At 38.1% G+C, this 13,861-nt stretch overlaps 1 protein-coding gene across 2 annotated transcripts in view; it reads left to right on the top strand.

Annotated features, from left to right (window-relative positions):
- The window catches only part of CBFA2T2 (CBFA2/RUNX1 partner transcriptional co-repressor 2), a 147,974-nt gene that overhangs the window by 93,136 nt on the left and 40,977 nt on the right, over positions 1 to 13,861 (top strand). For both annotated transcript variants that reach the window (XM_055304073.1, XM_055304064.1), the window contains exon 2: positions 11,082 to 11,225. In XM_055304073.1, the coding sequence (XP_055160048.1) occupies positions 11,082 to 11,225 (144 nt within the window). The remainder of the gene's footprint in view (positions 1 to 11,081; positions 11,226 to 13,861) is intronic.

Genomic DNA, 13,861 nt, shown 5'->3' with positions numbered 1-13,861 from the left:
TTTGGTGTAGTTATTATCTTGAATTTGATATTTATTATTCCTTTGTTTTTATTTTTTAAGATTTTATTTATTATTTTATTTATTTTTTAAGATTTTATTTATTTATTCACGAGAGACACAGAGAGAAAGAGAGGCAGAGACACAGGCAGAGGGAGAAGCAGACTCCATGCAGGGATCAATCCTGGGACTCCAGGATCACGCCCTGGGCCAAAGGCAGACACTAAAGTGGTGAGCCACCCAGGGATCCCTAAAAGATTTCATTTGTTTATGTGAAAGAGCACAAGCAGGCAGAGGGGCAGAGGGAGCAGGAAAAGCAGGCTCCCCACCGAGCAGGGAGCCCGACCTGGTGCTGGATTCCAGGACCCCCCAAGACCTGGGGATCACGACCCGATGAAGGCAGATGCCTAACTTGAGCCACCCAGGCGCCCCCATTACCTTGTCTTTAAAGTTGTGTTTTTTTTTTTTTAATTTTATTCATGAGAGACACACAGAGAGAGGGAGAAACAGGCTCCATGCAGGGTGCCTGATGTGGGACTGGATCCAGGGAACTCCAGGACCACTCCTTGGGCTGTAGGTGGCACTAAACCGCTGAGCCACCGGGGCTGCCCCAGTTGTGTGTTCTTTTGTGGCATTTACATTTAACATGTTAATTTTTGAACCTAAATTTTAGTATTTGTTCATCAGATTACTCTAAAAATCTTGGGTGCATTCAATTAGAATTGCTTTGAGGGCAGCCCAGGTGGCTCAGCAGTTTAGCATTCGCTTCAGCCCAGGGTGTGATCCTGGAGACCTGGGATCAAGTCCCACATCCAGTTCCCTGCATGGAGCCTGTTTCTCCCTTTGCCTGTGTCTCTGCCTCTCTCTCTCTTTCTCTCTCTCTCTCTCTCTTTCTCTGTGTTTCTCATGAATAATAAATAAAATCTTAAAAAATTTTTTTCATTGAATTTCTACATTGAAATGAAGAGAAAATGTTGGTGATAATCATAAGCATAAGCATGCTAGAGCTTTCTAACTACTTAAATCTCTTTTTATGTCTTTTCAATTACTTACATTCATCATAAAGTTTATATTTTGTGTTAGGCTTATTTCTAGATTGTTTATAATTTTTGTTGTAATTCATATATTTTTGAAAATAGTATTTGTTTGCCAGGATATAGGAATCCAATTCATTTTTAAAATATTGAACTTCTATCTAACAGTCTTACTGAACTGCGTAATCTAATTATTGAATGGTAGATTCTCTTGGTTTTCTTTTATAGAAAGTCATCTGATATGTACAAAAGGACAGTTTCATTTCTTCCTTTCAGGTCTTCATACCCATTATTTCTTAACAGTCCTGCTGCTGTGGTTTGATTCTTGAATAAATGTTGACTGGAAGCTTTGATTTATCTCCTTTCTGAGATGAAAGGCATTGCTTGTAATAATACTTCACCAATAAGTATATTTTATATGGGTTTTTGGGAAATACCCTTTATCCAGTTAAGGAATTGATCTTCTCTTTCTAGTTTTCTTCATATTCATGAGTGGAAATTGGGTCTTAACGAAAGTTTTTTCTGTAATTATTTAAGTGATTTTAAGGTATTTCTTTTAATCTGTTAATATGTTGAATTATATTGGATTTTAAATATATAAAATTAACCTTGCATTCTAGGATAAACTCACCTTGATTGCAATTATAAAAAAATACATTACTGCATTTGGTTTGCCTTTTTTCTTTTTTTTAAAGATTTTATTTATTCATGAGAGAAACAGAAAGAGAGGCAGAGAGACAGGCAGAGGGAGAAGTAGGCTCCCTGGGGGGAGCCTTATACAGGACTTGATCCCAGGATACTGGGAACAGGACATGAGCCAAAGGCAGATGTGCTTAACCACTGAACCACCCTGGTGCCCCTGGTTTGCTTTTTTTCCTCACCTTTATTGTGGTATAATTTAGATCAGATAAAATCCATTTATTTCATGTATACAGTTTAAGTTTTAGCTATCATATCTAGTTGTGTTAGCATCATTACAATCAGGTTGTAGAATATTTCCATCACTATAGAAAGCTTGATCATGCTCTCTGACATGCCCCTTTGTAGTCCATTTCTTTCCATCAGTCTCAGATAGCTACTCATTTGCTTTTTGTCACTAATTTTGTCTCAAATTTTGTATAAATAGGATAATATGGTATGTAGTTTTGTTGTGTGTCTGGCATCTTTCACTTGGCCTAATGCTTTTGACATTTACCCATATTGTTGGATAAATTTATCAGTAGTGTGTTCCTTTTTGTTGTGGTATTGTAAATTTTTTTTTTAAAGATTTAATTTGAGAGAGCATGCAAGAGGAAGGGGAGGGGCAGAGGGAGAAGCAGACCCCCTGCTGAGCAGAGAGCTCCATCCCAGGACCCCAGGCCTCAGGTCATGAGCCAAAGGCAGACAGACCCTTAACTGACTGAACCACTCAGGCACCTCATGATTTGTATTTCTTTGGTAACTGGTATGCTGAGCATCTTTTTATGTCCTTATCAGCCATTAGTAAAGTTTCTTTTGGGAATTGTGTCTTTAAATCGCTCTTGCTCATTCTCGGTTTTTTGTTGTTATCAAGCTATTAGGGTCATTTATATACTCTGCATGTCTCTGTGTCTGGGATCAGATGGCACTGGTAGAAGATATAGAAAATAGGGAACCTAGGAAGGAAATTAGCATCATCGTGAAGCAAATGATCCTTCTCAGTTTGCTAGTCATCTTTGAGGTGTTTTATGTGTATCTGATTTTTGGAAGAATATCAGATAAGTAGCCTCATCTTTGCAACTCCTCAGCTAGCTCCAAGTTCCTGTTTTAGTAATAATGTTTTTTAAAAAATAATTTTCTATAATTTTCCTTGAAGGTTATAAGTAAATTCTCTTACATATCTAATCTTAAGAGAATAAAAATCTTATTCAGATGAACCAATTCAATGGATGCTGCAAAACAGACTTTAGAGGCACGGAAATAAACTAAAAATTAAAAACTTAATTTTTCCAATTTTTTAATCAGCCATTGCAGGGGTCAGTAAACTATGGCCCACTGCCTGTTTTTTAGTTTTATTTTTTATTTCTTTAAATTCAGTGAGTTAACATGTACAGTGTTACTGGTTTCAGAGGTAGAGGTCATTGATTCATCAGTCTTATATAATACCCAGTGCTCATTAATCTTGTGCCCTCCTTAATGTTCATCACCCTGTTACCCATCCTCCCCCCACACCCCAGCAGCCCTCAGTTTGTTTCCTATGATTTAGAGTCTGTTATGATTTGTGTTCCTTTATGATTTCATCATGTTTCACTTTTTCTTTTCTTCCCCTGTGATCTTCTGTTTTGCTTCTTAAATTCAGTGCCAGTGATAATTGTCTTTTTCTGATTGACTTATTTTGCTTAGCATAATACCCTCTAGTTTTTTCCATTGCCATTTGCAATGTCCTACTGCTTATTTTTGTAAATAAAGTTTTATTGGAACACAGCCAAGTCCATTCCTTTGTGCATTGTCTAAAGTGTGCTACAACAGCAGAGTTGAATAGTTCTGGCAGAGACCATATGGTCCACAAAGCCAAAAATATTTAATATTGCCCTTTGCAGAAAAAGTTTGCTGATCCCTGAGCTGTGAGAATGTATTTGATAAATTAATTTTATTTATGTTATTTATAAATGTGGAATGGGAAAATTTGTTTTTTCAATTCCTATTGTTAGTATATAGTAAAGCATTAATTTTGTTTTAATTGAGCTCTGTCTTCAAGGTCTCTTATAAAACACTTTCTGTAATTTCTTTGAGTCCTTATGCTTCAATTTCTGTTGAATGATAAATTATCTGTCATCATAAACAGTTATTCCTGGCTGTCTCTGCATGTGAAGCCTGCATGTTATTAGAAAGTTGGATGTGTTATCAGGCTCATGGCAGAGCTACACTGATGGGAAATGCTCATCCTTAAGCAGGTGCTATGCCCACAGTCAGTTTAACCAGCCTCAGAAGCCTACAAGTGCAACAGCAATTTTGATGTTCTTTCCTCTAACTTTAGCAAATTAGGATTGTCAGTTTTGGAAATGTTTCTCATCTGACAGTTAGACATTCAGAACATTTCTCTATCTTGGGAATGGTTAAAGAGAGACTGTGGGCAAGGAAATCTTTTTTTCTGATTTTTTTTTCCTTGGTTCTGATCCCAACTTTAGGGGCACTGTTTAAATTGTATCTTTCATGCTTTTGTCCTTGTGTGCTACCTGGCAAGTTCATGTAGCCTTCTCACTGACCTAGTTAATGCTCTATAAGGACGTCCTTGGCCTTCATACATGGTATCTTTCTACTTCTTTTATTCTTAGTACTTTGCAAACATTTCAATATGTGTTTCCCATAACTCGGGGCCCTGACTTCTCTTATCTCTTCCCCAAAGCCTGGCAAATATAGTGAGGTATTTTGCATGAGACCTAGACAGCCTCAAAATTCAGCTACAAATGATTATAGATAATCTCATTATTTGTCAATAGGGGATTATTTAAAAAAACGATGGTGTGTTCACACAGTGGAATATCCTGCATCTGTTAAAGAAAAAAGGTTGTGGAATTAAGAGTTTCAGAACATGCTTTGAAATTATAAAACAAGACAAAAGAACGACAACAAAAAAACTAAGGAACAGGGGATCCCTGGGTGGCTCGGCGGTTTAGCACCTGCCTTTGGCCCAGGGCGCAGTCCTGAAGTCCCAGGATCCAGTCTCAGGTTGGGCTCCTGGCATGGGGCCTGCTTCTCCCTCCGCCTGTGTCTCTGCCTTTCTCTCTCTCTCTCTCTCTCTCTCTCTCTCTCTCTCTCTCATAAATAAATAAACAAACAAATAAATAAATAAAATCTTGAAAGAAAAAAAAAAAAACTAAGGAACAGTACAGTTTGTGGTATAGATCCCTTGCCTAGGAGTCTATTGCTGTCTAACAAACCTCATTAAAACTTAGTTGCCTAGGGCAGCCCAGGTGGCTCAGCGGTTTAATGCCACCTTCAGTCCAGGGTGTGATCCTGGAGACCCGGCATTGAATCCCACGTTGTGCTCCCTGCATGGAGTCTGCTTCTCCCTCTGCCTGTGTCTCTGCCTCTCTCTCTCTCTCTCTCTCTCTCTCTCTCTCTCTCTCTCTCTCTCATGAATAAATATATAAAGTCTTAAAAAACAAAAAAGTCACCTAAAACAATAAGGGTTTTTTTTTTTTTTTGGATTTTTTTTTTTTCTTATGACTGTGAGTCAGACAGTTGTTCTGCTCTTGGTTCTTATTCATTCATATATGAATGTCTGCAATCAGCTAGCTGTAGACCAGACCTATTAGGTTAGGCTCTCATGTGTTTGGAGGGATCAGCTGGCCTTAGCTGGTACAACTCCTCTCTTCTCCATGTGGTCTCATCCTACCGCAGATGAGTCTGGATTTGCTTTCATCGCTGGGTGAAAGAGACGCGCAGAACTGGCACTCTGTTATTTCTATCACGTTACATTGGTCAAAGCCAGTCAGAGGGCCTGGCCAGATTCAGGGTATAGGGAAATAGATGCTACTTCTGATACGTTGCAAAGGTTGTGGCAGCAGAGAGGCCATTATCGGGGACAATCGATGTAACATCAACATATTTACACGTGTGTATAAATAGGGGTAGGATAGGAATTTAAAATGGTTCCCTATGAGGTGGGGTAAGTAGGGGCAGGAGCAAGGAAAATTTCTTTTTATATCATACTGATTTCTGAACCATATAAATATATGCTTATACATACAGAATAGAAAGTCATCCATTTTTGCCTCTGCCCCCAAAGAAAATTATGTTTAAAACTTCCCAATTGGGATCCCTGGGTGGCGCAGCGGTTTGGCGCCTGCCTTTGGCCCAGGGCGCGATCCTGGAGACCCGGGATCGAATCCCACGTCGGACTCCCAGTGCATGGAGCCTGCTTCTCCCTCTGCCTATGTCTCTCTCTCTCTCTCATTCTGTGTGACTATCATAAATAAATAAAAATTAAAAAAAAAATAAAACTTCCCAATTGTTTCTTAGGATTCTGAGTTGTTGTTGTTTTTAAGAAATAGATATAATGGCTTCCTTGGTCATCATGTTTGTTATGATCAGTAATCCTGTGCATCTGAAAGATCCTTATTCATCTCATTTTTCTCAGTGATGATAAGGAGCAATGACCATATCTTCTTCTACTGGAAGCTTAGCGTAGATAGAGATCTGAAGGGCCAAATAAAATTATTAATTTTAATAGATTTTTAATTTAATTCAAGTAAACATGGAGAGTATCTACTGTGTACTGATCATTATTATATATATTATGATACCCTTCACCGTAACTTGTGTTTGAAGTGATGAGAGAATCACTTTCATACAAAACAGGTAATGATAAAGCATTTTTCACATCAAGTTCATTTTTTACCTAAACATGCTTTCTCACGCAGTCCTGGGAGTTTTTATTCTTTCCAGCTGTCTGGGAAGTCCTTCTCCTGACATAATCGCATTTTTCTTACCTCATATTTATACATAACTCTTCTATTTTTTTTGTTCTATTGTCAGTCTCCAAAAGTATTTTTTCAAACTTTAAAAGCAGCTTATAAAGATTTGTAAATGCCTTCATTTGTGGGCAATTTAGCATATAAGATTCTTCTCAAGTAATATTTGTCTGGAATTTGTGTTTATGTTCAGTATTACTTCTTTTAGGGCTACAGAAAAGTTCCAGTCTTTAGTTTCGTGTCTGATTCTTCAAATTCTATGTGGGAAGGAAAAACATTGTTGTCACACAGAGAGCTGCTTATTGTGTTCTGTTTTCATGACATACATAGCATATTGCATGATGTAGAAGTAAGGTCATTCTTTCAGACATTCTTTTCCATGTTTACTCCTCCTCTCTAGCTCAAATTGTTTGGCTTTACAGGGTTAGGTGTTAAAGCCATTCAGTGATCTTGGAAATGCCTGTCATCATGTGTTTGGATTTTAATTTTTAAGCCATTTATATATTCTTGTCTTCAAAATATCTAAAGCAAAAGTCATAGAGTGACTAAATTATCCATTACTTTAAATCTGAAAATCTGTGTTTAGAATCAGTTGAACCTTTATAACAAAACTAAGGGTTATTTTGAGTTTCTAGGACTGAAGACTTTATTTCTCTTTGATAAGAGAACCACCACCAAGTAGTGGTGTTTATGACCTCAAAGTCCCACTTGAAAGGAATTTCTTCTCTTTGAAGTGTATCTACAGTTTTTGGGAGTTGAAAAGAGTTCAGGGTATGTGGTTCTTTCTATGAATTCAGCTAGAATATAAAACATGAGTATGCATTCCATGAAAATTCAGAAATGAAGTCACTGTAACAGTGATGACATAAAGACATGGCACAGTCACCAAACAGAGGGTGAAAATGCCTTCTTGTAACGTACCCCTTATTCACCATCTGAGCAGCTGCTGGCTTTGTCAGGTTATAAGCACTTGGATATATATCTCACACCACCACTTGGTCTTCATGATACCCAGCCTCCAGCAAAAATACCATCTTACATTGGACTTGGTGATTTTACAGCTATTAATTCTTGAATCATTCCATGTAATACTGCCGAAGTTAGATGGATTAACTGTTAATAGTATACCCATTTTCTTTGGAAATCAGATGTTAATATTAAGTCAGACATGGTCACATGGCTAGTTAGATGGTAAATACAGAACTTGGCACTAGGCTTCCTATTTTTAATCATTTCTCTTTTCTGAGTAAGTACCTTCTTTAACCTAGCAACTAGTCTAAGCATCATTTCTTACCCTTACATCTTTCCTACCTGGTCAGTCTTATTCTCTCTCATTTTATATTTGTTAAAAATGACCTAGAAAGGTGAAATGATTTGATAAAAGACTTATCAGTTAAAACAGAATGAGAATTCATATTAAATTTATCAGTCTCCATACACATGCCTTTTCTACTAGACGATGTTACTGAAACATGAGGAATAACACTAGTGTTGCAGGTTTGTGAGTAGTGATGTGAACAAGAGATACGGGTGGCTTTAGTCTGTAAAACAGTACTCTGAGGGCTGCGTTTTGTCAGTATCCAAGCTTTCAGTTGGTATATAACTCAGTGTTCTGCAGTTGAGCTCAGACTCTTCTCCGTTTTTCATTCTGCCAAGTGCTGAATGTTAAAACACATCTTGTTGTTAAGTCTTCCTCAGGCCTTTGGCGCCCTTGCTGTAAAGGCAGGTGGTCTGAAGAAAGGCTCCCTCTAGGTTGTTGCACACTATACACAACACATTATAGTGCGAGACAACTGTCAGTTCCTTCCTTCCCTTCTCCCTCCACCCTCCAGAAAGCTAGGCCCCAGATGGAAGAGCTGGAAACGTGTCAACCATTCTCTGAAGGGCATTGAGAAAAATACTGTCAACAAGAAAAAGGCAAACGCAGTAGCTCATTAGTCCACTAATCAGACAGGACGACCATCAATTTCACAAAGAAAATGTCCTGGACTGAGAGAGGGGAAGAGCTGGCAGTGTTGCCCTCATGGCTCTCAAAAGGGAGCTGCACATTTTCGTTAGTAACTTGAGGACATTACTTTCTTGATGGGCTTTATGGATTCATTATATCATTTCCCAAAATATGCCACCTCAGACTGAAGGATAAAACTAATATTTGGTGATACTGTCCTCATTAGAACATGCTCGTGAATGTGCGAATATGTACCTTGTTGCCAGTGTCATGAATGTATTTTGTCTACAGCTATGATTTAACAGTTCATTTGAACCTTTGGTACATCCATTTCTGGTGCTTTGAATTCACCGTTATTGGAGAATAGATATATAATACTTCAGTGTAAAGCTTGGAGTTACTCAGAGGAAAATAGTTCAATTTAAAGATGATTATGGTAACCCTGGCCCTGTTATTAACCAAGTACATAACATGTTCTCTTTAATGGGGAAAAATAACTGTGAAGATAATAGAATATTACTCCTTGTATAAAGTCCTGTTGATATTAACTCAGATCTTTTTTTCCCTAAAGCCCAGTATGGGGGCCTGAACTCATGACCCTGAGATCAAGACCTGAGCTGGGGAAAAAAAAAAAAAAAAAAAAGACCTGAGCTGAGTTTAAGAGTTGGACACTTAACCAATTGAGCCACGCAGGTGCCCCAGTGCAGACATATTATTAATGTCATTAAGTTTAATTTATCAAATTTCTCTTTCTGGAATTTGTAGTCTATTGTAATCAAACAGCTACTTAGGGAATAGCCTGTGCCTAATTTAGATTCAGCTCTACTTTTCATCTTTTGGGATATTATACATCATAAATGACATTTACAGGGATCCCTGAGTGGCGCAGCGGTTTGGCGCCTGCCTTTGGCCCAGGGCGCGATCCTGGAGACCCGGAATCGAATCCCACGTCGGGCTCCCGGTGCATGGAGCCTGCTTCTCCCTCTGCCTGTGTCTCTGCCTCTCTCTCTCTGTGTGACTATCATAAATAAATAAAAATTAAAAAAAAAAAACAAAAAAAATGACATTTACATGACTGATGTCAGAGATGTTGATTCTATCTCTTTTTTCCTACTTTAGTTTTACATATAAAAAATAGTACTTCAGGGGATCCCTGGGTGGCGCAGCGGTTTGGCGCCTGCCTTTGGCCCAGGGCGCGATCCTGGAGACCCGGGATCGAATCCCACGTCGGGCTCCTGGTGCATGGAGCCTGCTTCTCCCTCTGCCTATGTCTCTGCCTATGTCTCCGCCTTGTCTCTGCTTCTCTCTCTCTCTCTGTGTGACTATCATAAATAAATAATTAAAAAAATTTAAAAAAAAATAGTACTTCATCATTTGTAGTAATTTATGTATAACTGATTGTTTTTGTTTCCTGCCATGCAGTTGGTGCCTACTAGTCTAGATAGTCCCACATTTGTTTTTTTCCACTTAATAATTTGATTGATTGATTGATAAAGTTAAGTCAAAAAAGAATGCAGTTGAGATAAGCTGAATTTGTAACCTGGTTTCGTCCTTTCTCAGCCACCATCCTAATGTTAACTTAGACATCCTGTTACCCCTTGACTTTGCTGGCTTGTTTTAGTTTCCTATGATTACCTTAACAAAGTTCCACAAATTGGGTGGCTTAAGACAGCAATGATCTCTCACTGTTCAGGAGGCCAGAAGACCAAAATCAAGGTATAAGTAGGGTCGATTCCTCCTTGGGATCTCTGAGGAAGAATCTAGTCCATAGCCGTCTCCCAGCTTCTGGTGGTTGACAATAGTCCTAGGCATTGCTTGGCTTATAGCTGCATCACTCTGGTCTCTGCCATTAGCGTCCTAGTGAATTCTCGTTACGCAACTATGTCTTCTTCATGTAGTCTTCTCTTCTTGTGAGGGTATTCATATTGAATTTAAAACCGACCTACATAATCCAGGATGATCTTCTCTCAAGATCCTTATCTACATCTTTAAAGACCCTTTTTCCACATAAGCAATTACTCACAGTTGAAGGGATCAACAAGTACAGTAGTCCCCCACCCCTACTCCTTATCTGTAGGGGATACATTCTACAACCTCTGTGGATAAGTGAAACTGCAGATAGTACCAAGTCATATATATATATATATATAATATTTTTTTCCTGTACATACTGTAATAAAACTTAAATTATAAATTAGGTATAGTAAGAGATTAACAACAGTAATAATAGATCAGTTATAACAATATACAGTAATAAAAATTATGTGACTGTGGTCTCTCTCTCTCTCTCTCCACAGTATCTTACTGTACCATACTTACCCTTCTTTCTGTGATGATGTGAGATAATAAATGCCTATGTGATGAGGTGAATGACATAGGCATTTTGACCTAGTGTTAGGCCACTATTGACCTTCTGACTATAGATCAGAAAGAGACTCATTTTTTTCCAGACCATAGTTGACCACAGGTAATTGAAACTGTGGAAAGTGAAGCTAGCTAAGGGGAAGTATGGTAGATATCTTTTGGGGGCCAGTGTTCAGCATGTTGAAATTGGCGTCTTCTTCACTTTTCAGTCCTCTAGGAAGATATGTTTGTATTTCAAATTATTGTCATGATTTTTATTATCTTATAGAAGACTCTGACCTCCATTACTTTTATTCTCTATAGTTGGTCCTGAGAAAAGAGTGCCAGCAATGCCTGGGTCGCCTGTGGAAGTGAAGATACAGTCAAGATCCTCACCTCCTACCATGCCACCCCTGCCACCAATAAATCCTGGAGGACCCAGGCCAGTGTCATTTACTCCTACAGCATGTGAGACCTCTTCATTTTCTTGGGTTTGTGGTTCAGACTGACATTTAGTTATAAGTGACTGACTTGCTATTAAGTCTTTGCATATATTACTCAATTTTCAAAATAGCTGTTAAGATATTATATGTATATATATTCACAGAGAGATATGTACATATACATATATACACACACATATCTTACTTTTATAAATTACTTTTGCCCTCTGAGAATAGTACTTAGCTAATTTAGGCATTTGAAAATTTAGTGGTCTAAATATTTTGTTTTCATACTGTGGCTGGTAGGTAGCTATTTTAATTTCTTGGCTCTAAAATGAATTTAAATTATTATTTGGACAGGTGCCTTGGTGGCTCAGTTGGTTAAGCATCTGACTCTTGATCTTGAGGTGGTGATTTTGGGCCCTGCATTGGGCCCAGCGTGGAGCTTTACCTTTAAAATAAACAAATTTAAAAAAATAAATAAAAATAAAATAAAATACAAAACAAATTATTATATTGATGTATAAGAGTCAAAGTAAATTTCATATAATTACCAAACTATTTCTGAAAGTATGCTAGGACTATCATGGTGTGGGTCTTTTTTTTTTTTTTTTTTAAAGAGAGGGGAAGAGCAGAGGGAGAGAGAGAGAATATTAAGCAGGCTCCACACCTAGCACATGGCTCAGTCTTAAGACCCTGAGATCATGACCTGAGCCAAAATCAAGAATTGGAGGTTTAACTGACTGAGCCACCCAGGTGCCCCAGTAAGGCTCTTTATGAAAGAGAATGAGTATTGTGTTAGGTTTTCTGGGTCTACCACAACTAAATACCACCGACTGAGTGGCTTAAACAACAGAAATTTATTTTTTCACAGCTCTAAAGCATAGAAGTCCAAGATCAAGGTGTAAGCAGGTTTGGTTTCTTCTGAGACCTCTTTCCTTGGTTGCAGATAGCCAGCCTTCCTGCTGTGTCCTCCCATGTCCTTGCCTCTGTGCTTATGTATACCAGCTGTCCTTTCCTTTTCTCATAAGGACAGTAGTCCTATTAGATTAGGGACCACCCACATGATCTCACTTAACCTTCAAAGGCTCTGTCTCCAAATACAATCACATTCTGAGGTACCCGGGATTAGGATTACAACATAGGAATTTGTGGGGGACATAATTCAGTCCATAAGAATCACATTAGCTAATAAGTATATAATAGATGTTCATCCTTACTAGTTACCAAGGAAATGCAAACTAAAACCCAATGGGATACCTTATACACCTACAAGAATGTTCAAAATGGAAAAGAATTCCAAGTTTTGTTGGGCATGTGTGGAGTTACCTGAACACTCCATACATTGTTTGAGTATGAGAAAATTGGTAATATTTACTAAAGCTGAATTTTCAGAAACCCTCTAACTCCACAGTCACTCGTATGTAACAGACTGACTTATTAAACAGACAAAAATCAGAAGAAAACCTAATGTAAAATCTAAACATACATACATACAAGTCTAGATTTTAATCTTAGTTTTTCTGCCATTCTGTGCCCATGATATATCTCCAGTACATGTTGACTCTCTTACAGATATTTTATCTTGTAAAGCAGAACATGCTTGCTATTTGTGGGGTGCCCACAGTGCGTCAGAGCACTGTGCTAGGTGCCATATGCATTTTCTTATTTAAATATCATTACATAAGTTTACACAACTATCTTTACTCAAACATTTGTGGTTTTCATTTTTATTATTTTAAAAGGTAAGAGAAGAGTCTAGGAAGTACAGCTTTACAGAAGGTTTGATTATTATTATATTTCCAAAATATTTGATATTGAATGAGTGGTAGCTGCAGCAGTTGAGCCAGAGTGAATGAAATGAAGTTTTATATCCTTTTAAAAATTCTATTTCTGGGACGCCTGGGTGGCTCAGCGATTGAGTGTCTGCCTTCGGCCCAGGGCGTGATCCTGGAGGCCCAGGATCAAGTTCCATTTCGGGCTCCCTTTATGGAGCCTGCTTCTCCCTCTGCCTGTGTCTCTGCCTCTCTCCCTCTCTCTCTCTCTCTCTCTCTCTCTCTCTCTCTCTGTGTGTGTGTGTGTCTCTCTCATGAATAAATACATAAAATATTTTTTTAAAAAGTGCTTCTTAATACAGGTGATATCCAAGCATAAATAGGATGAGGAAGAGTTTGCCCGATCACGTTTGCATCAGGGTTAGTCAAAAAGTAGGAACAGTATGGCTGACTGAATATGACTGGCTTGGAGGAAGAAGAGGGAAGTGAAAGATTTTTCATGGTTAATGTCTTGGCATTGAACCCAATATAAGTAAATGTCAGTTTTCTAAGTTAAGTGGAGATTAAATAATTGCAGTCTCTAAATTTGTTATAAGACCTGATTTAAACTGTTTCTGTTTTTATTTTTATTTTTTAAAGATTTTATTTATTTATTCATGAGAGAGAGGCAGAGACATAGGCAGAGGGAGAAGCAGGCTTCATGCAGGGAGCCTGACATGGGACCCAATCCCAGGACCCAATCCTGGAACTCCAGGATCATGCCCTGGGCCAAAGGCAGGCATTAAACTGCTGAGCCACCCAGGGATCTCCAATGTTTGTTTTTAGATATCTGTTGTAGTTTTACTTTCCTAGACTTTCTTTTTTTTTTTTTTTTAAGATTTTATTT

This window comes from Nyctereutes procyonoides, unplaced genomic scaffold (genome assembly GCF_905146905.1).
Source record: "Nyctereutes procyonoides isolate TBG_1078 unplaced genomic scaffold, NYPRO_anot_genome, whole genome shotgun sequence".
NCBI lineage: Eukaryota > Metazoa > Chordata > Mammalia > Carnivora > Canidae > Nyctereutes > Nyctereutes procyonoides.
The sequence above is the reverse complement of the archived record's forward strand: the minus strand, read 5'-3'. Positions and strand labels throughout refer to the sequence as shown.